We start from the raw sequence: 27,085 nt of genomic DNA on the forward strand, positions 1-27,085 counted from the left end.
TAGAGAGAGAGATGGAGAGAGAGAGATTTTTACCTGTGGATTTGACCCTGTTCGCTCAACAGCCATGCCTATTCTATCCGCCATAGTTGCAACCCCTTGGCACAACATCCCAACCAAGATCAAGGAACCCATCATCCACAGACAGAACTCAGTGGCTCCTGGGTAAGGCGCCTCCCTTAGTTGCTATCTCCCCAACTTCCCAGAGTGTGGGCGAAGAGGGGCCGGGCATCTCCCACTCACCTGTCATCACAGTGGGTGAACTTCATGTCCATGGTGTGGCGGCTGAGGAAGGTGCCACTGTCCAGGGGGGTCTCGATGTTGGCGGGGTGCGGGATGGCCTCGCAGATGAGCACCAGGCATCGCAACGGGGGCTCCGCAAAGCCCCCTTCCCCTTCCTTCCCTGCGGCCGGCTTGGAAGGCGCATAGGAGCGCATGTGCCCGGAGCAGTGCAGAACCTGGGAGGGAACAAGGAGGAAGCTGGCGGCAACCGATGGGTGGGAACAGCGCCTGTTTATTCTGGCTGGCGCCTTCTGAGGGTGCCAAAAAGCCGCCCGGAGAGCTTTCGTTACAAGACGGGCAGCATATAAATTGAATAAATAAGTAAATAATCATATATCATAAGTTATAAGACTGGTGGCGTGGCCTAGAGGTAGAGCTCTCGCCTCACAATCAGGAGGCTGCTAGTTCGATCCTAGGTAGAGGCAGATATTTCTCTCTCTGAGTTCTCACACTGGGAATATATCTGCTGGGGGAAAAAACTCCACATTGGCGACAGGGAAGGGCATCTGGCCAGTAAACACTCAGCAAGGGATTACAGGATCGTTACAATAGTTGCTCACCTTCCAGGTGGCAGACTTGAGGTTGACGGTGCGCCCTCTGGTGGTGAGCGTGCTCTTCATGCGCAGGGAGAAATTCCGCTCTGTCTTCACTTCCGCCTTCTTGGAGAAACCTGGGGAGAGCCAGGATGAAGGGTTAATCAGGACATATGGGGGTGTGGGGTTGGGTGCATGGAGGGAACCAACGGGCGGAGCAGGAAGTAGGAAGAGGGATGTTTGGTCCTAGCTCCCGGCTTCCGGGAGTCAAAAAAGCGTCAGCAAAAAGGGGGCGGCTGGAGATTTTCGAAGGCTTTAACTTTGCCTCTTGTTATTGTTTCACTTTGAAAACATGACAGATTGCCCTGGGAAATGTCACAGACAGAACTCGAAGGCTACAGAAAGAAGGAGGGAGGGGAGAAAGGAAAGAAGGAAGGAAGGAAATAAGGGAAGGAATGAAGGGAGGGAGGAGAGAAGAAGAATGAGGAAGAGAAAGAGGAAGAAATGGAGAAAGCAAATGGAGAAGGAAGAGGAGAAGGAGAAGGAACAGGAGTGGGGAAGGAAAAGGAAGAAATGGGGAAAGCAAAAGGAGGAGGAAGAGGAGAAGGAGGAAGAGAAAGAGGAGGAGGAAAAGGGGAAGGAGGAAGAGAAAGAGCTGCTGCTAAAGGAACTTAAGCAACAACCTACAATTTGAATGGACCAGTGCAGAATTCGGGTAGCCTTTGACCAGCCTGCCCAGAGAGGCCCAGGGCTGGAGGAAAGGGGACCTCGCAGCGATCCCCCATCCCTACTCTGAAGAGGCTGGCGAGGGGGGGGGGGACTCACCCTGCCTGGGGCTCAGCACGTCCTGCAGCTCCTCCTGGTCACAGGGGTGGATGAAATCGAAGACGCTGTGGCCAATCAGCTCCAGCTACGGAAGGAGATAGAGGGGGGGAAAAAAGAAAGGATGAGGCACATCTGGATGATGAAGGGAGGGGAGAAGCCGGGAGGAAGGCTCGGTTGCCCAGCAGCCCACATCGGCCAGGTGCCAACGGATGGGCAGGGCTCCCCGGAGCCAGCCAATCAGAAAGCCCCTTTATTCCTTGCCCTCCCCTCTACCCCATTCAGAACTTTTCAATCAGGTTCCACATTGGGAAGATTCTTCTTTTTTTGCAAAAGAAGGCCCTTGTTTTATTTAGTAAAATCAGGAATGCGATTTTGTTTCCAAGACAAGGAAAGGGAGAGAGAGGGGAAACAATAAATAAACCAGGGAGTTTTGCAAAAAGCACACGGCATTTGAGGCCAGAGAGGTTCGTTTGGAGTGGATTTCGGCAAAAAGGGGGAATTCCGTCCGTTTCCAGGTTTGCTGGAATGTACATAAAACGGCCTTCCAAAACTTTTTCCCCAGCCTGACTCCGTCTCCCCAAAATCGTCCGAAAGATCGAATCGAAGCTGAACCCAAAGGACAAAAAGATCCATTCAAAAATCAGGGGTGGGAGAGGAATTTTGAAGTTGACCCCTCTGAAATTTGAATAGAGAATGCCAGCATAGCAATAGCAATAGCAGTTAGACTTATATACCGCTTCATAGGGCTTTTCAGCCCTCTCTAAGCGGTTTACAGAGTCAGCATATCGCCCCCACAGTCTGGGTCCTCATTTCACCCACCTCAGAAGGATGGAAGGCTGAGTCAACCCTGAGCCAGTGAGATTTGAACCGCTGAACTGCAGATAGCAGTCAGCTGAAGTGGCCTGCAGTACTGCACCCTAACCACTGCGCCACCTCAGCATGGGGTGGGTGGGCGCTCCCAATGGCTGACAGAGAGGCTTAGTCTTGACTCCCCCCTCCCCCCTCAAAAAAAAACCCCACTTCCAGGATCCAACGTTCATGAGAATGGCTGGTTATTTTTATTCATTTGTTTGTATCCCTCCTTTATTTTTACAAATAACATATTCAACACACCACCTTCCTCCTCCTTTCCCCACAACAACAATCCTGTGAGGTAGGTTGGGCAGAGGGAGAAGGACTGGCCCAAAGTCAGCCAGTCGGCTTTCATGCCTAAGGCAGGACTAGAACTCCCAGTCTCCTAGGGATTGTCCCGAAGTCACCTAGCCAGCTTTTGTGCTTAAAACAGGAGTAGAACTCACAAGCCCTCCCTCTTTAGCCTGGTGCCTTAACCCAGTGTTAAGAGCCAAGGTGGCGCAGTGGTTAAATGCAGCACTGCAGGCTACTGCTAGATCAGCAGGTCAGCGGTTCAAATCTCACCGGCTCAGGGTTGACTCAGCCTTCCATCCTTCCGAGGTGGGTAAAATGAGGACCCAGATTGTTGTTGGGGGCAATATGCTGACTCTCTGTAAACCGCTTAGAGAGGCCTGAAAGGCCTATGAAGCGGTATATAAGTCTACTGCTATTGCTATTACTGCTATTGCTATTCAACCTTTTTTGTGCAAAGGCACACTTTTTTCATGAAAAAAATCACGAGGCACACCACCATTAGAAAATGTTTAAAAAATTTAACTCTGTGCCTATATTGACTATATATAAAGTGTTTTTCCCACGGCACACCTTACACCAGTGTTTTTCAACCTTGGCGACTTTAAGTCCTGTGGACTTCAACTCCCAGAATCCCCCAGCCAGCAGAGCTGGCTGGGGAATTCTGGGAGTTGAAGTCCACAGGACTTAAAGTCGCCAAGGTTGAAAAACACTGCCTTACACTATGTCACGGCACACTAGTGTGCCGCGGCACAGTGGTTGAAAAACACTGCCTTAACCATTGTTCAGAGTGACTCACCTTTGGTTGAAACCCCACCCACCTCCCACCTGTGGGAGCTCCTCCCGCTCACCTGGCTGAGACCCAGGTGCTTGTTGACATTCTCAGAGAGGTAGATCATGTCCCCTTCCTCGGTCAGGACCATCAGGAAGCCATCCAAGGCCTTCAGGTAGTAAGAATCCACTTGCTCCTCCGCTTTCACCTGGTCTTGCCATTCTCCTGGTTCAACAGAGTGTGTAGAAATTGCTTTAAGGCAAGGATAGATTCCGAGTGGCTTCCCACACCAAAGTCACAAGGCAGAAAGGACGGGAGTGGAAGTGGGGGGGGGGGGTGTCAAAAAAAGCCACAGCAGAGGCTGAGTTTGTGTGATTCTGCCTCTTTTATTTTTTTGGGGCCTGTAGGACAAAGTAAAAGTATGCAAGGGTCACTACAGATAGCCCTAACCTCAGGCCGTTTAGAGATCATGCGAAGTTCTGATGGACCTCTCTGTGGGATAATCCCACCCGGGATTTGAACTTCTGACTGTCCACCATCTCACAAGAGGGACTAGAATTCTAACGCTCAGCAATGAGGCCACGTTTATGACAGTTTGTGGGTTAAATGACCAGGTTTTGGGACAGTTTTGTTGAAAAATGTCAGCAAAAAAGGCAGCAAGGGATTGAACTAAAACAAGGGTCTCCAACCTTGGGGATTTAAGACTTGTGGACTTCAACTCCCAGAATTCCTCAGCCAACCTTGGCGACTTTAAGACTCCTGGACTTCAACTCCCAGAATTCCTCAGCCAACCTTGGGAATTTAAGACTCCTGGACTTCAACTCCCCAGAATTCCTCAGCCAACCTTGGCGACTTTAAGACTCCTGGACTTCAACTCCCAGAATTCCTCAGCCAACCTTGGCGACTTTAAGACTCCTGGACTTCAACTCCCAGAATTCCTCAGCCAACCTTGGGGATTTAAGACTAGTGGACTTCAACTCCCAGAATTCCTCAGCTAACCTTGGCGACTTTAAGACTCCTGGACTTCAACTCCCAGAATTCCCAGCTTTTGGCTGAGGAATTCTGGGAGTTGAAGTCCACAAGTCTTAAAGTCTCCAAGGTTGGCTGAGGAATTCTGGGAGTTGAAGTCCACAAATCTTAAAGTTGCCAAGGTTAGAGACGCCTGGACTAGAAGACCTCCGAAGGTCCCTTTCCCACTCTCTTATTATTCTGAGAACCCCTGTTTGGGGTCCTCCGTAGTTTTTGTGATCTGCCCCCTCGGGTGAGGGTCTCCCCCATGGAAATGCTTACCAGAATTCAGCAGCTTATGCATTCTTAAGTAGCTGATGGTCAGCCGCATGATGGAGGCCTTGTCCAAGTGGGCGCTCACCCCCCGGGCAAAGGGCAGGGTATGGGCCAGCTGGTAGAACACTTCTGTCTCCTTGCTGCGCCGGCATCGCGCTGCGTCTCGCGATTTCTCCTTCCGGATTTCGGTGGTGGACCTGAGACGGGGGGGGGAGGGACAAGGAGACGGTCAGTGGTTAGTGAGAAGATTTAATGGGGAACGCACCAATGAGACGCAGACCGATCTGGGTTCGAGTCTCCACTCAGGTGGGGAGTTCATTAGGTTCAATTCCCGCCTTAGGCATGACAGCTGGCTGAGTAGATTTTGAGCCAATCGCCAGGAGACGGGGAGTTCTAGTTCCACTTTAGTCATGAAAACTGGCTGGGGGACTTTGGCTCAATCACCAGGAGACTGGGAGTTCTAGACCCGCCTTAGGCACGAAAGCTGGTTGGGTGACTTTGGGCCAATCACCAGGAGATTGGGAGTTCTAGTCCTGCCTTAGGCACGAAAGCTGGTTGGGTGACTTTGGGCCAATCACCAGGAGATTGGGAGTTCTAGTCCCCCCTTAGGCACGAAAGCTGGTTGGGTGACTTTGGGCCAATCACCAGGAGACTGGGAGTTCTAGACCCGCCTTAGGCACGAAAGCTGGTTGGGTGACTTTGGGCCAATCACCAGGAGATTGGGAGTTCTAGTCCCGCCGTAGGCACGAAAGCTGGTTCGGTGACTTTGGGCCAATCACCAGGAGATTGGGAGTTCTAGACCCGCCTTAGGCACGAAAGCTGGCTAGGTCACTCAGAGCCTTTCTCCCAGCCCATCCTGCCTCCCAGGGTTGTTGTGGTGGGGGGAAAGAAAAGGACAAAGGAGGATTATCTGCTTTGAGTTCAAGTAATAAAGGCAGGATAAACATCCAATCAATAAACAAACAAATGGACATTTCAAGAAATACGGAAAAGCAAATCAGGATGCCGATATAAATCGGCGTCTGCAATTATCGCTTCTGTTCTCTCTCTGGGTTTTGCTTCAAGCTCTAGAACTGTATATTAAACAGGCCACCCACAACCCACATTATTTTGTCTTCGTTACATGTTTTTTTTTAATTGGTGGTTTTTCAAGCTTGGCAACTTTCCGCTGTGTGGACTTCAACTCCCAGAATTCCCCAGCCAGCCAAGGGGAATTCTGGGTGTTGAAGTCCACACAGCGGAAAGTTGCCATTCCGGAAAGAGAGTTGATTTAAGGTTGAGGGTTCCTCCCTGAATAAAAATGGCTAAAATACTAAGAGGAGGAAATCATCCAGAGCAGTGTTTCTCAACCTTGGCCACTTGAAGAGGTCCGGACTTCAACTCCCAGAATTCCCCAGCAGTGGTTAGGACAGTGTTTTCTCAACCTTGTCAACTTGAAGATGTCCGGACTTCAACTTCCAGAGTTCCCCAGCCAGCATTCGCTGGCTGGGGAATTCTGGGAGTTGAAGTCCGGACATCTTCAAGTTGCCAAGGTTGAGAAACACTGATCTAGAGTCACTTAGGAAGGAAAGGCCAGGCAGAAATTTAATTTAAACAAATGCAATAAATAAGGAAGCCATCTCCCTGAGCAAAATGCAAACAGTTCCAACCAACTGTGTAACAATAAATAATAAATAAATAATAAATAAATAATAAATAAAATAAACACAATGCCAGCCTTACTCTGGGTGTAAAAGCAACTACTTTCCTGGATCACCCCTGAATTTGCACTCGGGGGGGGGGGGGAGCAGGTTTTTTTTTTAAAAAATCTCTCGACAGGAAGGAGAAGAGGGAGTCCTTGACTTACGACCACAAACTGACCCCCAAATTCCCGTTGTTAAGCGAGTTCTGCCCCCACCTTTCTTGCCATCGTCGTTAAGCGAATCACTGCGGCCGTTAAGTTAATAACCCGGTTGTTAAGTGAACCTGGGCCTCCCCCTGGACTTTGCTGGCGGGAAAGTCGCCAAAGGGGACGACGTGACCGTGGGGACCCAGCAACGGTCGTAAGTATGAGTCAGTTTGCCAAATGTCTGACTTTTGCTACCAAGGGCCCCCCCGTGGGAAAAAGGGCCACAGGTTCCTTTTTTTATTTCCCAGCGCCGTGGTTAATTTTGCACCGTCGCTAAATGAACTGTTGTTAAGTCGAGGACTCCCCGCAAAGCCAAAGGCACCCGCCCACTTCGGCCAACCAACGTCACAATCCCGACTTCTTTCACAAGACACAAGGGGTGCGACCCATGGGGTGCGACAGACAGAGGGGACCCTTCTGAGCCAATCAGCTTTCGGTCTTCTGGCGGGGCTTTCCCCGAGTAGATCGGGCGCGCGAGGACTACGGAGAAGCAGAAAGAAGGGAGGGCGCAGCCCGCCCGACGGTTGAAAAACAGGAACTTTCCTCAAATTAAATGCCTCTCCCTTTTTCTGAATTAAGGTTCCCCTCCCATCAAACCTTCTCAAAAATCTTAACACTTTTTACGCTCCTGGACCTCAATCATCGCATCGACGTTCTTCTTCGGAGCTCCTGGGACCCCTGTTTCTTCTTTGGAAGTTTGAGGTGGCCCACATTTTTCAGCTTTCTTGGGTTCCTCTTTCTCTTCGGGTGGATCTTCTTGACGTTCCAAGCTTTGGAGAGATCTCCAAGCATCCCGGATCCACTCTCCTGAGTATAGTTTGCCCCTCGAAAAAATCTCAGCGACCAGCCCTCTCCACCTTCACGAATTCCAGAAATGAAAAGGCCAAGTTCTCACCAACCGTTGGGTCCGGAGAGATCCTCTCCAAGGAGACCTCAACAAAAGAGATCGTCAGAACTTCATAGAGGTGTTTATTTTTTTTAAAGCTTTCTGGCATACTTCTGCCCCAGGTGGTGGGGAATCCTGCATTTCCCTTGTCCTGGAAATATCTGTGGGTCTTCTGGAAGTCCACCAAAGCTCACATCTTCTAGGAAGTCCCAAAGGTGGTGTTTTGTTTTGTTTTCAAGAGGCAACGGGACTTTTTCTTTCGAGACGTTCTTCTCACCCAAGGAGCTTCTTCGGCTCTTGAAAGAAAACTCTTGGGACAACTGGATGAGTGAGAATCTCCATAGGAGGAACCTCAAGTTGGGAAGCCCTGAAGCCTTCTGCTGAAGGGCCCAGAGAGATCTTCAAGAGATGCTTCCTCCATGCCACAAGCCCCACACAAGGCGGGGGACGTGGGAGTTTGCCGTGCCCCAGAAGGCCCTGCCCCGTGGGCTCCATCCCAGCACCAGAGAGGCCCCTTACCTGCACCATCTCCTGCCCCTCGCCCGCTTCCAGCGCCACCACATAGCCGATCTCTGGCTTCCCCCGGGCTTCCCGAGTAAACCGAGCCGGACTTTGCACTTCCTGTTCCTCCCACGGTCTGCTTCTACCATCCCTCCCCTCCTGGTTCTCCTTTGGGTACAGGCTGTTCCCGTTCTCTGCCCTGGCACTCTGCCCATCAACTTGCGGCTCTGTTTTGCAGACAGGCTGCAACAGGGTGCCCATGTGGCATAGCGGTTATCTTCCCTGGGTCAGCTAAGTGGCATGGCCGGTAGCCAACCTCGACCGCGGGGTCATCAGGCCAGCCGGGCCTGGCCTCAAGCCAGCCTCCTGTGCCAACCTGGGAACAGGTGTGTTCTCCCTGGGAGCCATAAACAGGCGCCGCGTGGCTGCCGGTAGTCCTCGACTTACAACGGCAAAGGGAGTCTCAAGTTTCTGGGGCTCAGCCAGGCAGTTTGCTCCATGTTACGACCGTTCTCGTCACAGGGTGGTTAAAGTGAATCGCTGCGGCCGTTAAGTTTGATCCCCCCACGGTTGTTAAGTGAGCCCTGGCCCGTTTTATGACCTTGCTTGCCACACTTCGTTAAAGTGAATCGCTGCAGTTCTTAAGTTCGTCACGCGGTTGTTAAGTGAATCTGGCTTCCCCCATTGACTTCCCTTGTCAAGAAGTCGCCAATGGAGATCATGTGACCTGCCCCGGGACACCGCGGCCGTCATAAGTGTGAGTCGGTTGCAAATCATCCACATTTTGATCACGTGACTCTGGGGATGTAAGTGTGGAAAACTAAGTCCCCCGTCTCTCTTTCCTCAGTGCCGTTGCAACTCTGAACGGTCGCTATAGGAACGGTTGTATGTCGAGGACTGCCTGTACAGGCTGGGAAAACTTAGTTCGAATCCTAACGCGGCCCTGCGGCCCCCCCCCAAAAAAAAAGACAGCAGGAAAAGGGAATTTATCCTTATCAGAATTTGCCAGGAGATACGATGGAAGGTTTACTTGGAGAAAGGAAGGTCCTGGAAGCCGAAGGTTTTCCTTGGGATGCCCACATTCTGAGCGAGGCTCCACGTAAACCACCTTCTGTACACGCAGGGAGCCTTCAACCGGCAATGTTTCATTTAGTGACGGCTCAAAGTTACAACCGGCACTGAAAAATGAGACGTTTTTCAAAGTGCCTTTGCTGCACCCCTACGATATTCTGCACGGGATCAAGTATTCATTGGGTTGGCAACCGGCTCACCTTTGTGACGGTTGTGTGATCCCCTTTTGCGACCTTCTGACCAGCAAAGCCAAGGGGAGGGGGAGCCAGATTCGCTTAAACGACTGCGCGATTCACTGAAGAGTGGCAATGATTCGCTTAACAACGGCGGCAATGTGATGAACTGGGGAGCAAGCGTTGGTTCGTATCATGGATAACCCCGAGATTTCGGACTTATGAACAGTCAATTATACAACACAGGCAGTCCTCGACTTACAACGGTTCATTTAGTGACCATTTGACGTTCCAACGGCACTGAAAAGAGCAACTGATGGCCGGTCTTTCACACTTAACGACCGTTGCAGCCTCCCGACGGTCACGTAATCAAAATTCAGATGCTCGGCCACTGGCTCGTTTTTATGACGGTCGCAGTCTCACGGGGTCAACTTCCTGACAAGCCAAGTCAACGGGGAAGCCAGATTCACTTAACAACGGTGCTCCCGATTGAACAACCGCGGCGATTCGCTGAACGAACGTGGCGAGAAAAGTCATAAAGCGGAACAAAACCCACTTAACGAACAGTTCGCTTAGCAACAGAAACGTTGAGCTGGGATGCTGGTTTGCGTGCTCTCCAACACAACTCTCACAACGGCTTCGCTGAACGTACTCGCCCTCCCAACGGGAGCTTACCTAACAAGGACTATCTGCACCTCAACATATCCTTGGGAATGCAGCATTCCTGGAAGCTCGACTCTCGCTTGCACCCACGCTCATTTCAAGTTTCTAGTCCTTAAGGTTGTTCCAAATTAAACATAAATTAATCCAGGTTGGGCAGAGATCCCACATCCACAGTCCCTGCCCTGGAAGCTGTTTACTAGTATTCTCTCTCTCCCTCTCTCTCTCTCTCTCTCATTCTCTCACTCTCTCTCTCACTCTCTCTCCCTCTCTCTCTCTCTCATTCTCTCACTCATTCTCTCTCTCTCATTCTCTCACTCACTCTCTTACTCTCTCTCTCTCATTCTCTCTCTCACTCTCTCTCTCTCATTCTCTCACTCACTCTCTTACTCTCTCTCTCTCATTCTCTCTCTCACTCTCTCTCTCATTCTCTCACTCTCTCTCTCTCTCACTCTCTCGAGTTCTTGGAACGAACTCCCCGCAGAGATTCGGACCCTCACTCTCTCCAGCCTTCCGGAAAGCCGTCAAAACCTGGCTGTGCCGGCAGGCCTGGGGGTGATGAGTTCCCCTCCCCTCTCGACCTGTGTGGTTGTGTGATTCTTGGCTATTTAACTACTTGTATTGTGTTCTATGTCCCTTTCCCCCCTTTGAGTTGTTCGCCGCCCTGAGTCCCTCCCGGAAAAGGGCGGCATATAAATAAAACAAATCTCCAATCCCAAATCTCTCTCTCTCACTCTCTCTCTCTCTCTCTTTTCTTTCTTTCTTCCCTTCCTTCTTTCTTTGTTCTAATTTTAGTCTCTCCGAAGACCAGATCTGAAGAGGAACAAAGCTGCAGTGGCAGAGAAGCCACGGGGGACCCAGCGGCTGAGTGCACGATTTCGGGCCTTGCCTCCTCCTCTTTGCAGCTGCCATCCACCCACCCACCTGCCCACCTCTTTCTCCCTGACTTTCGGGTGCCCTACAATGGGGGGGAGGGAGGGAGGACCCTAACATATTTTCGGGGACATGTTCTGCACGCAACCAGAGAGCCCTCCTTCGTCAGCGACTGGCGACGCCAGAGCCTGCACGCATCTCCAAAGCCTTCGTAGCATCTCTGACGTCAATGTGCTTCCTCCACTGAGGAGATCTGAGGTTCGCACACGCTGCCTGTTACCAACAACGGGTGCAGGGGGCACACGGCTGCCCCCTGATTAGCACACAACCGCAAAAGGGGGCGGTGGGGGGGAGGGAAAGAGAAAGGGGGTGGGCGGGCAGAAAAAGCGCTGCTGGCATGCCAACAGCCCCCCCCCCATCCCTCCCTCCCCAGTCGCTGCAGGCAGCCCCCTCCTCAATTGTTCCATCCAGAGGACTCCCTCCTTCCAACTAGGACAAGACGGCGAATGTTCAGATGCGGCTGCGTCTCCCCGGAGGGGAGATTTCAAAAGAAAATCGTTCTTTGCCCAAGTCGGGGGATTCCACCCACCATTTCCCTCGGGGGACAAGAGTAGGGGAGGGGAGGGGGTCTCGTCCTGGGAAACAGCCGAGGGATCAGTTTGCTCGGCTGAGAAGATTCACACGACACTCCTAACCCGGGTCAGGAAGGCTCAACAGCTGTCTTCCTGCAGGCAACTGCGCTCGGATAAACGGGTCGTCTGTGGGAATGGTGGGTTCTGGTGTGGGCCAGGGTCTTCCCACCACCCACTGCCCCCACAAAGACAGTGGCCCATGTTTTGTCCTAAGGCCCCTGGGCTCCTTCTGGCGGAGGGGCAGCGGGGGACGGTCCATTTGGGAAATGAATCCTTGAATCCGCAACTTCACGGAAACATGGAGATGCTCAGGTGGTCCCTCCACCTGGACCACGGTGAGGGAGATATCCAGATTATTCCTGAGTTTTAGGGTTGGGCTGGTGGGTCCTGCCCTCCTTGCTGTTCATTTTAATTCTTAATTTTACCTACGTTGAAAGGATCGGAGCCTCCCAGGGGGCTGGTCGGTCTTATTTCTTTATTCCCCTTTCATTTCACACCGTCACGGGGTACCAGGGCTGCTGGGGCTGGTCGTCCTTTGCTATGGATCCCTTTTCAGTTTCCCTCTTTCAGGACTGGGGCATCCAGAGGGCTGGTAGGGGGTGGGCTGCCTCCCGCAGGACGCCAAGCGATGCCACGGACTCTGGATCAGCCAGCCCTCAGCCCTCGCACCCTGCCACAAACACACACACACACACTGGCGTGCCAAACCTGGCCAGATTTGCAATCCCCCCCCCCTCCAAACTGTAAGAGAGGAAAGAAAACTTTGTGCGTGCTTTGGGGCCCTCTCCCCACTGGCAGAGAACCGGGGTGTGAGGGGGACGTAGGGGCTGCCCGGAGCCCCCTCCAAGGGGTTCCAGAGATTTTATGCAGAATAACAAGAGTTGGAAGGGACCTTGTAGGTCATCTAGTCCAGTGTTTTTCAACCTTGGCAACTTGAAGATGTCTGGACTTCAACTCCCAGAATTCCCCAGCCAGCATTCGCTGGCTGGGAATTCTGGGAGTTGAAGTCCAGACATCTTCAAGTTGCCAAGGTTGAAAAACACTTGATCTAGTCCAACCCAAGCAATTTGGGAGAAACACTCCCCGTGGAACCCAAATCAAGCTCAGTCGTGTGTGTGTGTGTGTGTGTGTGTGTGTGTCACACGGCCCTGTTCCTAAAATAGAGCCCCCCCCCCCAAACCCAGCTGATGCGGGAAGCGTCTGTGCTGGGGTTTCGCTGAGCCTCAGCATGGTTCAAAGCTTCGCCGACTCCGCAGCCCGTCCCCCACCCACTCCCCTCTGAGTGTGTTTCTTTCTGTGTGTGTGTGTGTGTGTGTGTGTGTGCATGTGTCATCTCTCTTCTCCCGCCCACTCCGAAGCAGGAACCCTGCTGCACGTGCTCTTGGCAAGCTCTTTGGCTGTTCTGTCCACGTCAGTCCAGGACAGAGTGTGCTGGAAACAGGGACGGATGCCAACTGCTGCTCGGTCGTGGGAGGAGAGACGAGGGACGGGAGGGAGAGGAAGAATGGAAGGAAGGAGGAGGAGGAGAGTTTCATTCATTACAAGAGAAAGAGTGTGTTTGTGTGTGTATCTCTCTCTCTCTCTCTCTCTCTCTCTCTCTCTCTCTTACAAACTTTGGGCATCACTCCTGAAACAAACAGGGGCAGGGTCTCCTGCTTGGGCAGGGGGCTGGACTAGATGACCGACAAGGTCCCTTCCAACTCCCATTACTCTGTGTGTAAAAAAAAAATCTTTGGCGGCTGCTCTGGGCAGCCCCTCCCAGTTCCCAGGGCACCCCTTCCCCAAATGAACCCTATTCAACCACGCGCAGAACAAGCCAAAGGATTCCAAATGCTTCCCAAAAAACATTTGCGGGAAATTCTGCACCACCGTGTCGTGGCGCTCCCCAGTCCATCTTGGGGGGGAAGGAGGCTTAAGTGTCCTTCAAAGCCAAACCTCTCTCCCCCCCCCCCCCGCACCTCCACACCCCTCACTTCCCCCCCCCCACACACACACAACAGCCTCTCCCTCTGGTTTGGGGTGGGAACGCAATGTTCTTGGCAAGCTATCTGCCTCCACACCCTTCGTCTTTGCATCTGGAGAGCCCTGTTTGTGTACAGCAGGGAGGGGTGCGCCACCTTTTACCTGAACGCACACTGGGGTGTGTATGTGTTTGTGTGTGAGTGTGTGTAACCGGGCAAGGCTGCCAAAGAAAAGGAAAACGAAACGCCAGTTTTCCTGCTTTGCGTCTTATTCGCTGGGAAGTTAAATCGGGACAAACCGAGGCACGGAGCGGGAGTTGGCTGCATTTGGGGGTGGTGGGGGGCGGCTCAGGGTTTCCCCCCCACCCCTCCGGTTCCAGAGACCGAAAAAATGTTGGCAAAACAAGGAGGGCCTTGTGAATTTTTGCAGCTGGCTTTGAAGGGAGCTGGCTCGTCATGCCTTAAAAATGGATGGAGGATTCGGATAGTTTTCCCCAGATGAGTTTCTCAAACTTTTTAAGGTGGGTGGACTCCGACTCCCAGCATTCCCCAGCCAGCTTTGCTGGCTGGGGAATGCTGGGAGTCGAAGTCCACCGGATTTAAGATTGCTGAGATTGAAAACAACAATGCTGGATTATGGGAATGGCTGCAGCCCATTGACAAATTCAGCTCACTAATGCTTGGACAAGGAGGTTCTGCCCTTCTCTATCTTGCACGATTTTGGATGGGAATCCGACTTTTATCGTCAGCCCAGGAGCCTTTCTGACATCACCCAAAGTTTAAAGTTTAATCACATTTATATGCCGCCCAATCCCGTAGGACTCCGGGTGGCTAACAATACAAATAATCAGAAAGAATAGAAGGAAAGAAAAGATAGATTTAAAAAACACACCATGCACTCCATTTCAAGTTGGGCTGGACCATATTTTGGGGTCAACAGCCCCAGGCCTGCCGGAACAGCCAGGGTTTAGTGGCTTTACGGAAGGCCGAGAGAGTGGGAAGGGTCCGGATCTCTGCGGGGAGATCATTCCAAGGGCCGGGGCAGCTACAGAGAAAGATCTCCCCCGAGTACTCACCAACCGGCATTGCCCGGTCGACGGTACCCGAAGGAGGCCCAGCCTGTGAGATCTTATGGGTCGTTGGGAGGTATGTGGCAGGAGGCGTGGGCCTCACTCCCTGCCCAGGTAGTCCTGGACTTACAGCCACCCATTTAGTGACCAAAGTTACAAAGGCGCTGAAAAAGGCGACTTACGACACGCAACCCTTACACAGCAAGCGATGTATAAAATCCTGCGGTCAAAATTCGGAGGCTTGGCCACTGGTTCGCATTTATGACGGTCGCAGCAGCATCCCGGGGGGGGGGGGAAACGGGGCGGTGTCACGCGATCCTCTTTTGCAGCCTACAGGACAAGCCGAGCCCAGTGGGAAGCCGGATTTAATGAACAACCCTGCGACTCACTTTAGAACGGTGGCAACGGGACAAAGCTCACCGAACGTAGGGTCTCGCTTAGCAACGGCGATTGGGGGGGGGCTCCGTTGCGGTCGTAAGTCGAGGGTTCCCCGTAGGAGAGATGATCTCACTGTTCCTCCCCGTGGAGCCCCCTCTGCTGGGGAGAGAGGACTGAGAATGTGGGACCCGTCCGGTAGGCAGATATTTTGGGAAGCTACCTTTGGACAGTTGTTTTGGCACATCAATGCCGAGGGAGCCGGCTTTCGGGAGGGTTGAACGGGCGCAACTCTGGGGCTTCGACAAGCATTTGCGCATAGATCTGGGGGGCAACTGTCGCCCGCCACCGTCTCTTTCCAACAGGGTTCTCCGCAGAGCAACAGATGCAACTGGCGTGCGTTGTGTGTCTGGTGTATTTTCTTCCCGCCTGCGAAATCAGCCTGAAATGCCCTCTCTTTCCCGACAGGCAGGCGTTGATCCAACTGGGTCAGAGGGCTGGCGGGAGGAAGGAAGGCACCCCGGTTGAGTCACCCGGACCGGCTTCCCAGGGCAGAAGCCGTCCGTTCTCCGGTCCCTTTCGGAATCTCTGCAGGACATTGGAAAGGGAGATCCTGGGTCTCCTTGGGTGGTCTTGAGGTTGGAGGGGGGGTTGCCTGCAGCGCCCCCACCCCACCCCAGGGATGCAAATGGCCGGCAAGGCTTGGCATCCTTCCACTGCCTGTTCCCAGGCTGAGCCAGGGGAGGAAGCCAAGAACATACACAGCGTGTGAATCGGCGGAAGGAGTCGCAACAGAATTCCCCTGCAGCCCCTCCGAGAAACAGGCGTCCTTGCGGACGGGGCCAGCATCGGGAGGTGCCAGGCCTGCCTGGCGTAGCCGCTTCACCCACTGCCCTATAAAGAGGGACTGGGCCTCAGTTCCAATTCCTGAAAAAGGGACCCAGCAATGGACACGCTAGCCCTGGGCCGACGGACACTATGTAGAGCAGTGGTTCTCAAACGGGGCCCCTGGAAGACGGGTGGACTTCAACTCCCAGAATCCCACAGCCAGCATGCAAGGGAACCTGAAAATAGGTGGACTTCAACTCCCAGAATCCCCCAGCCAGCGTGCAAGCGAATCTGAAAATAGGTGGACTTCAACTCCCAGAATCCCCCAGCCAGCATGCAAGTGAACCTGAAAATAGGTGACTTCAACTCCCAGAATCCCCAGCCAGTGTGAAAGTGAATTTGAAGACAGGTGACTTCAACTCCCAAGAATTCCCCAGCCAGCGTGCAAGGGAACCTGAAAATAGGTGACTTCAAACTCCAGAATCCCCCAGCCAGCGTGCAAGGGAACCTGAAAATAGGTGGACTTCAACTCCCAGAATCACCCAGCCAGTGTGAAAGTGAATTTGAAGACAGGTGGACTTCAACTCCCAGAATCCCCCAGCCAGCGTGAAAGTGAATTTGAAGACAGGTGGACTTCAACTCCCAGAATCCCCCAGCCAGCGTGCAAGGGAACCTGAAAATAGGTGGACTTCAACTCCCAGAATCCCCCAGCCAGCGTGAAAGTGAATTTGAAGACAGGTGGACTTCAAACTCCCAGAATCCCCCAGCCAGTGTGAAAGTGAATTTGAAGACAGGTGGACTTCAACTCCCAGAATCCCCCAGCCAGTGTGAAAGTGAATTTGAAGACAGGTGGACTTCAATTCCCAGAATCCTGGGAATTGAAGTCCACACATTCAAGTGTCCAAGCCTGAGCAAGCCTACCATAGATTGGGGAATCTAAAGAAGAGCCCTGGGCCCCATCTTTCCCAAGCCAGGCTGGAAGGGGATGGGGATGATGGAAAGCATAGTCCAGACCAGCCCCCCCCCCCCCCCCCCCCCCCAGAAAAGAGAAAGAATGCTACTCCTCCATCCTACGCTTGGGAAGCCTGGGAAAGTTCCCCACACAATGCGTGATCTCCCCGCTTAAAAGATGTCTTCTCCCACCCCGTCGCCCCTCTTTGCAAAAATCCAATTTGGGAACCAGCCCCACTGAACGTCCCGAAACAAACGTTTCCCAGAAGTGACGCTATATACCTTGGTTAACCTTCCAAGAGGCCGGAGGCGGAAGAGAAAAGCATCCAGCAAGCCAGGTTATGCTTCCCCCCACCCACCCTCTCCTGAACACCCCCCCCGCCCGCCCGCGGCTGCATTTCCGGAGAAACAGAGCTCAGCAGTCAAGAGTTAGAGGGAGAAAGATTTGGGGAGGGGTCTCCCGGGTAGAAAGCGGGCCTCTCCCACTGGGGCAGAAATCCCGAGCCTGCAAGACCCCCCGAGGCACGGCATCTGCCCCAGCCCAGCTGTTTGTGGGTGGTACATTCCGGGGCTGACTGCTTCGGGGGGGGGGGGGATCCCTGCCCTCGTGCCACCCACCCTGGCAAGCCTGGCTGCCGTGCCACCAGCCCGGCTCTTGCTGCCTGCACCGCCGTGCCCTCTGGATCCCAGAGAGGCCTGAGCCCTCCCCCCCCTGCCTGTCGTTTCCCCCCCCCCCATTCATTGCTTGGACGGCAGCCCAGAGGCCCCTTGCTCAGGCTGGGCCTACGTGAGCCTAGCGACGGGCGGGGGGACGGGGCAGGCCGGGAGCAGCCAACCAGCGGCCGTCCTCCTTCCTGTTTTGCTTGCTAATTTCGGTTGGGAACACAGCGCAGCCATTGGCCGCCCGGCTGCAACGCACAGCCCTGGGCACTCTGCCAACTGGGCTGGCACAGGGCTGCTGCTAAGGCTGGGCTGGGTTGGGGGGGGGTGGGAGGACAGGCAGGAGGGGCAGATGCCCCCCACCACCAAAGCTTGAGAAACTGAGTCAGCCCCCTTTCCTTTTGCCCCACGCCGGCTTCCCTGCACGGTTCGAAGGCCACTTCGGGCTCCCCGGAGGCTGCTCCGAGCATCTCAACCTCTGGGCCTTCATTTGGGCCTCCTCGCCCACGTCGGTTCCCCTTCGCCCACCTTGCAGACGGAAAGCCCCCCCCCCATCCCCAAAACACTCAGCTTAGTCACTGATATCGCATGCAGCGGGCGGAAGACGGTGCCAGCGTTAAAACCGGGTTTCACGGCAAAGGGAGCCGGGAGGAGGGAAGGAGCTGGCATCGCCTGGCCCGCCTTTCGGAGCCGCCCTTGAGCGTAACGAGACAGGGAGTCCTCGACTTACGACCACACATTTGTGTCTCTGAGTGAGACGCTTGTTAAGTAAACTTCGCCTTCCGTGCCACAGGTGCTAAGGGGATTGCTGTAGTTGTTCCGCGACTAAGGCGGTCGTTAAGCGAGTCTGGTTTAATCCCACTGGGTTGGCTCATCGGAAGGTCCTAAAGCCGTCGTAAGAAGGGGCCGGTTGCAAAGCATCTGAATTTTGATCGTGTGACCACCGTGGGGATGCTGCAACGGTCGTGTGAAACCCAGTCACAAGGGTTGTTGTTAACGTCAAACTGTCACTGCAGGAACTGTCGTAAGTCGAAAGACCAGTTGTATTAATAGGCTTATTATTATTGTTGTTGTTGTTGTTGTTGTTTTTACTCTTCTTCTTCTTCCCTGGGAGCTGATCTGGCCTTGCCAGCGCCACTGAATTGTGTGCAGGGCAAGGAGTGATTCGCAAGCGTGCAATTAAACGGGGGAAAACAGGGCTGCCCTTTCTCCTCTCCTTAATCAGCCGGCAATTAGCAAGAGGAAGTGCGGTGGGCGAATCGCTAAACAAGCTTGTGTCGTGCGCACACACACACACACACACCTGGTGTCGGCAGTCGCGAGGTGTTTTCACCTCCCGAGTTGTGGGGGGGGGGAGGTCTTTTGGGAAGCAGGTCTGGAGGCAGGCAAGTGTGGGAAGTATGTGGGGGGGGGGTGTCAGGAAGCCGGTGGGGTGCCCAGTGATTTGAGGGTGCCATTTTGACTTTTTTGACCTCATCCCACAGATACCCCAAGGACTAACTTCAACTCCAAACTTAACCCACGAATCTTCCTTCTTCAAGTAGTGTTCTCCTACAGTGTGTCTCAACCGTGGGAACTTTAAGATGGGTGGACTTCAACTCCCAGAATTCCCCAGCCAGCCATGCTGGCTGGGGGATTCTGGGAGTTGAAGTCCCACCATCTTATAGTTCATTAGCATAACTGCCTGGGGAATTCTGGGAGCTGACATCCACCCATCTTATAGTTCATTAGCATACTGCCTGGGGAATTTCTGGGAGCTGACATCCACCCATCTTATAGTTCATTAGCATACTGCCTAAGGATTTCTGGGAGTTGAAGTCCACATCTTACAGTTCATTAGCATACTGCCTGGGGAATTCTGGGAGCTGAAGTCCACCCACCTTACAGTTCATTAGCATACTGTCTGGGGAATTCTGGGAGCTGAAGTCCACCCACCTTATACACTGGGACTGGACTTTAAGCTCCCTTTACACCTCTTTAGGGGCTGTTCCCACCTTGCAGGAAAAAAAACTTAAATAAAAATCATATTTTGGCAAATCTCAATCAAAGAACAAGCCAACAATACCTCAGGGCGCTGCCTGGTTTTTCTAAAAAAAGATCAAAATGCAAATTTTTCTTCTGAAGGAATAACCAGAAAGCTACAAACGAAGCCGCCTCATTTTCAACTCTCTTAGAAGACTGCAGGTCTTTCCAAAGTGGATATCCAGCCAGTCCTCGACTTACGACCACAGTCTGAGCCCAACACGTCTGTTGTTAAGCGAGACATTTAAGTGAGTTTTGCCCCGTTTTACGACCTTCCTTGGCATGGTTGTTAAGTGAATCACTGCCAGTGTTAAGTCAGTCACAAGTGAATCTGGATTCCCCCAAGACCCCCGGCCAAAGGGAGTCGCGTGGCCGCAGGAGACAGCCAACCGTCATAAATAGGAGTCACTTGGCAAGCGTCTGAGTTTTGATCAGACATATAACCCTGGGGATGCGGCAATGGTCGCAGGTGTGGGGAAAATATCCCTTTTTCCACTGCTGTTGCAACTTTGAACCGTCGCTAAATGAACTCCTGTAAGTCAAGCACTACTTTTACAACTTCCAGTAATCAGAACACTGGACAAAAATCGTGGCCATCAAAACTCAAAAGAGGCCTCAGACCAATTTAGGAGTTTGTTTTCTCCTGTGTGATTCAGCGTGGCTCTGCAAGCCCTAGTATGAACTAGGCCATGGGGGACACACACCTACACAAGGGACTATATTACAACAGGGTCCGATCCTGAGTGTTACACCAAAGATGGTTCATCCCAATCGTAGTTTGCCCTGACCCCAAGCCAACAATGTGGGCTGTCTTCCGGATGCCCTAAATTGGAACAATTCCAGCAACAATTCCAACAGGAGAACAACTTCAGAAGTGTGTATTATAGATTAGTAAGGAGGGGTGGGGGGGGGTGTCTCCGAGCTTGGCAACGTGTGGACTTCAACTCCCAGAGTTCCAAGGCTGGAGACCCCTGCTCCATCTGGGAATTCTGGGAGTTGAAGTCCACAAGTCTTAAAGTTGCCAAGGTTGGAGACCCCTCTGCCTTTAGAAAGATGCGTGAAGCAGACAGGAATTTTCTCCATTCGATAACGCCATTGTTACTTGGACCGAGAAGCTGCCTTTAACCCCAAAAGGAGGGAAATAAATAAATAAATGAAAAAGATGAAGCTACGTGCCCGGGCGCTCCCCACAGGAACAGCCATGCCCGGAAGAAATTCAGCAAAATCATGACTTGGGGGTGATAAAGGCACCTCGAAACGAGTGACGAAAGGTGAAGGCATTGCCAGAAGTTAAACAACAATAAACGTGCATTGAACTTCCAAAAGGTGTAGAGAGAAAAAAATGTGCGGTATCTACTGCCCCAAATCCATTACCTGGAAAAACATCTGGGGCACCAAATCTCTGGGGCACCGATGCTTAAGGGAGCCAAGCCAACAGAGAGACATCGAACATGCTCTTCGCTTCCAACTCAAAACTATTTAGGGCTTTGCAGATTATGAGGCTCCCTTTAAAAACTACGAAGAGCGTCTTTTACAATGGCAGAAGGGCGCGGAGAGGAACACCATCTTTCTTCCGACCCAAACTATTGTGTATAGGTGGTGTGTGTGTGTGTGTTTTTGTGTGTGTGTCTTAAAATCACCGTTCTTATGTGCCATTTGCTAATAAAAGCAGAGACTGAATCCGAGGGGGGCGTGAATATGTGATGTCATAAGAAGGGGCGGGGCTTTAGGTACTCGACGGCAGTGGCCATCTTGACTTTTTTGACCCCTGCCCCACCAACATCCCTACTATGTGTAGCTCTAAAGGTGTCGTGGAGAGACAATCGAAACGAACGACAGAAAGCCCAAGCGGTCCATGGTTTACGGCGGGTTCGTTTAGTGACCGTTCGAAGTTACCAAGGCCACGGAAAAAGGGGCTCAGGGCCGCTTGTGACCCTGGCAAGAATCCCCTGGTCATGTGATCAAACGCCCCAAAAAGGGGATTCCATGACCCCGGGACATTCATTGCAACCGTCATAAATGTGAGCCAGTTGCCCGGCACCTGAATTTTGATCCCATGGGAATGCTGCAATGGTCGTAAGTGTGAAAAAAGGACATAAGTCGCTTTTTTTCAGTGCTGCTGTAACTTTGAATGGTCAATAAACAAATGGTTGTAAGTCGAGGATTACCGATATGCTTCCTGGAAATAAATCAACATTTGCAAATTCTACTTCTCTGGAATAAATGATATTGATTATTTAAAAAAAATTATTATTAGTTATTATTATTGAAATTATTGTTGTCAAAATTGTTAAATTACTATTAGCAAAAGTATTATTAAAATTATTGTTGAAATTATTATTAAAATTATTATTAAAATTATTGTTGAAATTATTATTAAATTATTATTAAAATTATTGTTAAAATTATTATTAAAATTATCATTAAAATTATTGTTGAAATTATTATTAAAATTATTGTTAAAATTATTGTTAAAATTATTATTAAAATTATTATTAAAATTATTGTTGAAATTATTGTCATTGAAATTGCTGTTGTTCTTCTTCTTGTTGTTGTTGTTATTTTAAAAATCCACCATTGGCTGCTTGTTCTACTAATTCGCTATTTTGCTTTTCCCACCCCTGTTATTAAGGTAAGGACAGCAGGGATTCACTTAGCAACGATGGCAAGAAATGGTCATAAGATGCGGCAAAATCCACTCAAGGATCATTTCGCTAAGGGAGGTCAATGTTGGGTCCAATGGAGGTCATAATTCGAGGACTAGCTGAGGCTCCTAGCTGCTGCACCAGCTGATCGATGACCCAGCTCATAGGGAAGAGTCGGACATGCCAAGGGCCACGTAGGCACGAAAGAGAGTCCACGTTATTTGGGGCACCTATATGGGGCAGTCCCTGGCAAGGCTCTCCCCCCTTGGCCCAGCCTCCCTTTTGGGGGTTTCCTTTGACCCATCTTATAGGCAGCCTTAGGGGTCCACCTTAATTATCTACAGCCCCCGCCCCTCCTTGTTTGGCGGAAGAAATCAGTGGGCACATTAAAGCCCAGGAGCACCTCTCGAATCCAGCACCGGTGCCCACGAAGGGTGCCAGAATTCTTCCTCTTTACGGCCCTGTGCTCTGGGGTTCAAGGGATCTTAATTTACACCGGGTTCTGCCCCTTCCATTTCCCTTGCGCCTGAGGTTGGGCTCAAGAGAATAACAGAGTGGGGAGGGACTTAAAAGGTCTTCTAGTCCAGTCTTTCTCAACCTTGGCCACTTGAAGATGTCCGGACTTCAACTCCCAGAATTCCCCAGCAGTGGTTAGGACAGTGTTTCTCAACCTTGGCAACTTGAAGATGTCCGGACTTCAACTCCCAGAATTCCCCAGCAGTGGTTAGGACAGTGTTTCTCAACCTTGGCCACTTGAAGATGTCCGGACTTCAACTCCCAGAATCCCCCAGCCGCTGGCTGGGGAATTCTGGGAGTTGAAGTCCGGACATCTTCAAGTGGCCAAGGTTGAGAAACACAGTTCTAGTCCAGTGGTTCCCAAACTTGGGAACTTTAAGACTTGTGGACTTCAACTCCCAGAATTCTCCAGCCAATTCTGGGAGTTGAAGTCCACAAGTCTTAAAGTTCCCAAGTTTGGGAACCACTGTTCTAGTTCAACCCCCAGGCTCAAGCAGGAGACCCCCCCCCCCCACCAGTTCAGACAAATGCATTTCTTCCATTTCCCTTCTGCATTCCGCATTTACGTATTCTGTATTTATAGGCAATCCTCGGCTCATGGCCGCAAGTGAGCCCGGAATTGATGTGGCTAAGCGAGACGCTTGTGAACTTGGTCCCATTTCGCAAACTTCCTTGCCACAGTTGTGAAGCCAGTCCCTGTGGTTGTTGAGTTAGTAACACGGCTGTTAAGTGAGCCTGGCTTCCCCCTGGACTTGGCTTGTCGGGAGGCCACCAAAGGGGATCGCGTGACCCCGGGACACAGCGACCGTCACAAATAGGAACCGGTTGGCAAGCATCCGAATTTTGCTCACGCGACCATGGGGAAATGCTACAACAGTCGGAAGCGTGAAAAATGGTCATAAGTCAATTTTTTCACTGCCGTTGTAACTTCGAACGGTCACTAAATGAACTGTTGTAATTCGAAGGTTGCCTGTAGTTGTTTTCTTTCTTTCTTTCCTTATTTTTCCTTCCTTCTTTCTTTTCTTTACTTTTCTTTCACTTTCTTTCTTTCTTTCTTTCTCTCCCTCCCTTCCTTCCTAACCATAAAACTAAACTAATTGCTATCTATCTATCTATCATCTATCTATATCATCTATCTATCTATCTATCTATCTATCTAATCATCTATATAAATAAAAATAAATTACTCTAAACTCTACTCTAAACTCACTCTATCTATCTATCTATCTATCTATCTATCTATCTATCTATCTATCTATCATCTATCTATCATCTATCTATCTCTATATCTATCATCTATCTATCTATCTATCTATCTATCTATCTAATCATCTATATAAATAAAAATAAATTACTCTAAACTCTACTCTAAACTCTATCTATCTATCTATCATCTATCTATCTATCTATCTATCTATCTATCTATCTATCTATCATCTATCTATCTATCTATCTATATCATCTATCTATCTATATCATCCATCTATCTATCTACCTACCTACCTACCTACTTATATCAACTATCTATATCATCTATCTATCTATCTATTTATCTATCATCTATCTATCTATCTATCTATCATCTATCTATCTCTATATCTATTATCTATCTATCTATCTATCTATCTATCTATCTAATCATCTATATAAATAAAAATAAATTACTCTAAACTCTACTCTAAACTCTACTCTAAACTCTATCTATCTATCTATCTATCTATCTATCTATCTATCTATCTATCTATCTATCATCTATCTATCTATCTATCTATCTATCTATCTATCTATCTATCTATCTATATCATCTATCTATCTATATCATCCATCTATCTACCTACCTACCTACCTACCTACCTACCTACTTATATCAACTATCTATATCATCTATCTATCTATCTATCTATTTATCTATCATCTATCTATCTATCTATCTATCTATCTATCTATCTATCTATCTATCTATCTAATCTATTTGAATGTTTATGTTTATTTTTTATTTATATGCCGCCCTTTTCCCCTGAAGGGGACTCAGGGGAAACTCTTTCTCTAACTTTCTCTCTCCTTATCTCTTCCCCCATCATCTTGAAACTTTTAGCAATCTGCAGCTGGCAAAAACAGTGCCTCTGGACATGTGCAGAGGACATTTCCTTCCCAAGAGCATAATCCCGTCCTGCCGTCACATCTATGGCACAAAAGCTTGCAAAAAACCTGGGGCCCTGATGCTTTCTTACGGTGCCTGCAAACCCAGATTCTTATTTTAGAAAATTAATCATGGGCCGCCCGACAGTCAGGAAGACCTTGGCGGCCGGCCGGCCGGGATGCCTTTGGAGAGAGAAGGGGCTGCAAGGTGTTAAGGGAGGACTCCTGTGTCAGATACGCCACCCGCCAGGCTCCCTTGGCGCAAACACGCTTTCTAATCCTGTTGGCCTAGTTAGAATCGCTGCTCAAGCAAAAAAGGGAAATAAAGCACGGCACCCACAACGCCACAATTCTCACGCTGTGGAAGCTGAAATATCTCCACCCCGCGGCCCAACACCACCCGACACCCCCTGCTTTTTTTTTGCTAATCCCAAACTGGGAAGACCAACGTTCTGCTCCCCTCTTGGTTCATCCAAGACCACAAACAATCCAGCGTTAAAAGCACCGTCCGGAGTAGATCTATAACCCAATTCACAGAAGGGGAAGACCGAGAGCTAAAAGGCACAGATGGATCGGCAAAAGGCCCTCACCAGGCTCCCGTCTTTGGGAATGGGGGCCAGACCCACCTTCTCAAGAGACTGAGGGCCTCCTCACCCCTCAAGCCTCAAACCCCCCGCCTCCCAACCCCAACGAAGTCCCTCTTGGCCAGAGATTAAGCCCCAGACCACTCTAGTCCCATCCACGGAAGCAGAACCAGGGGTGGGGTGGGAGAGAGAATGACAAGATCTGGATTCCGAATAGAGGCGCAAATCAAACTAACTTCCTTCGAGATTCCTGTGCCTGAGATTTTTCCTGTTTTGCAAAAGTAGAGACGACGGTGGTTTGACAACAACGGTTCTGCATCCCTGCGTGGAATAAGTATACGAGCCGAGAGAGGCAACCTCAAACTGGGCCTAAATGCCCGAAGCCTGAACTTGGGTTGGAAAGGAACAGCCGATTCAGTTGGGACAGAGAGTAGTATGGAGGATTGCAAAAAACGTGTATTTGTAGATGTGTGGGGGAGAGAGAGAGAAGGAAGGAAGGAAGGAAGGAAGGAAGGAAGGAAGGAAGGAAGGAAATGGGAGTGAGAATGAGAAGAAAAAAGGAAGGGAAAAAGAAAGAAGAAAAAGAAAGGGAAAAAAGAAATAAATAAATTAAAGTAACGGGAAAAAGAGACAGGAAAAAAACTAATAAAAGGTGAGGGGAACAGAGAGAGAGAGAGGAGAGGAGAAAGAGAAGAATTAAGAAACGGCGAGCAAGCAAAGAAACAGCCGAGCACAAAACACATTGAGGAAGGAAAGAACGAAACGTACACCAGAGCAGCTCAGGGACAGAGGAGAAACGGAAGAAGATGGAAAAGACAGGAGGGAAAGACAGAAGGAGGAAAAGGAGGAGGGAAATATCTGCCCAAAAAAGTCCAACGTCAGAAACAGCAGAGGGAAACGGAGCAAAGCCTGAAGGGGAAGGAGCAGAGGGGAGAAGGCGGCACGAACAAGCCGAGCAGAGAAGGCAAGAGGTGGCAAGAAGGGAGGGAAGCCACAGCAGCCGAACAGTGCCGGGACTCACCTGCCCCAGAGCCCCCCAGGGGGAAGGCACCCTCGGGCCCAGCGTCCTGCCTAACTGCCCCATCATCGCTCTCCACTGACCACCGAGTCCTTGCCAAGCCCGAGCCGAGAGGGCTCCTCTCCGTATGTGGAACTGGATCCTACCTCCACCCACCACCGCGTCACGGCCTGGCACGGAGCCGGGAACACGTGATGTACACAAGACCTGTCATGTGTTCATCCTCCGGCACGCGACGGCCACCGGCTTCCCTGCCCGGAGGAGGAAAACAGCCAACGGCAACGGCTGGGGAGAGGAAGGACATGTGCGAGGAGGAGGAGGAGGAGGAGGAGGCTGGCTTGGGACAGCAGCCAGTCGAGATGCCTGCGGAAGGGAAAGAGCCGAAGCAGAAAGCGAGAGTCAGCGAGAAGCAGCCGCCAGAGGGTGCCAGCGATGCCGTGGGGGAGAACCCGGAGCAGTGCCAGGGATGTTATGCAGAAGAGACAGCCCAATCCGGAAGCAACGGATTAGGATGATGGGGAGGGTTTGCCCGGCAAGGGGTTTTAAAAGGCTCCCTCCTCCCTAGCTCAAATAACTTCCTAGAAGTTGCCATCCCTGGCTGGGCACAGCCGTGGGCATCCCGAGCCACCAGTCCCAGAGGCTGCAGGGGTTCGCCAGACTGAGGCAGGGGCCGGAAACACACCAAGGCTCACACTCCTCCTTGCAAAGTTGCCAAGGAAGCTTCTCCTTCGGGCGAAAGTCTCCGGAGTCCCCCCAGAAGGTTCCCTCCTGGTGAGGGCAGGAGCTGCTCCTTGGT

The 27,085-nt window shown here is 51.1% G+C and overlaps 1 protein-coding gene across 2 annotated transcripts in view; it reads right to left on the reverse strand.

The window, feature by feature from the left end:
- HIF3A (hypoxia inducible factor 3 subunit alpha) overlaps window positions 1-26,431 on the reverse strand; it is a 36,086-nt gene extending 9,655 nt beyond the window's left edge. Inside the window, exons 1-6 of one of the 2 annotated variants that reach the window (XM_087727234.1) lie at window positions 26,293-26,431; window positions 4,843-5,033; window positions 3,632-3,777; window positions 1,638-1,722; window positions 840-949; window positions 241-455 (exon numbers count right to left, since the gene is read on the reverse strand). In XM_087727234.1, coding sequence (XP_087583360.1) covers window positions 241-455; window positions 840-949; window positions 1,638-1,722; window positions 3,632-3,777; window positions 4,843-4,891 — 605 coding nt within the window. In that variant the 5' untranslated portion in view covers window positions 4,892-5,033; window positions 26,293-26,431. Of the gene's footprint in view, window positions 1-240; window positions 456-839; window positions 950-1,637; window positions 1,723-3,631; window positions 3,778-4,842; window positions 5,034-8,129; window positions 8,403-26,292 lie in introns of those variants that run through there. The other variant, XM_087727233.1, reaches the window with a different exon arrangement.
- Between the last annotated feature and the right edge of the window lie 654 nt (window positions 26,432-27,085).

This window comes from Thamnophis sirtalis, unplaced genomic scaffold (assembly GCF_051295495.1).
Source record: "Thamnophis sirtalis isolate CommonGarterSnake01/CBP01778 unplaced genomic scaffold, rThaSir2_p1.2 scaffold_13, whole genome shotgun sequence".
Taxonomy (NCBI): Eukaryota; Metazoa; Chordata; class Lepidosauria; order Squamata; family Natricidae; genus Thamnophis; species Thamnophis sirtalis.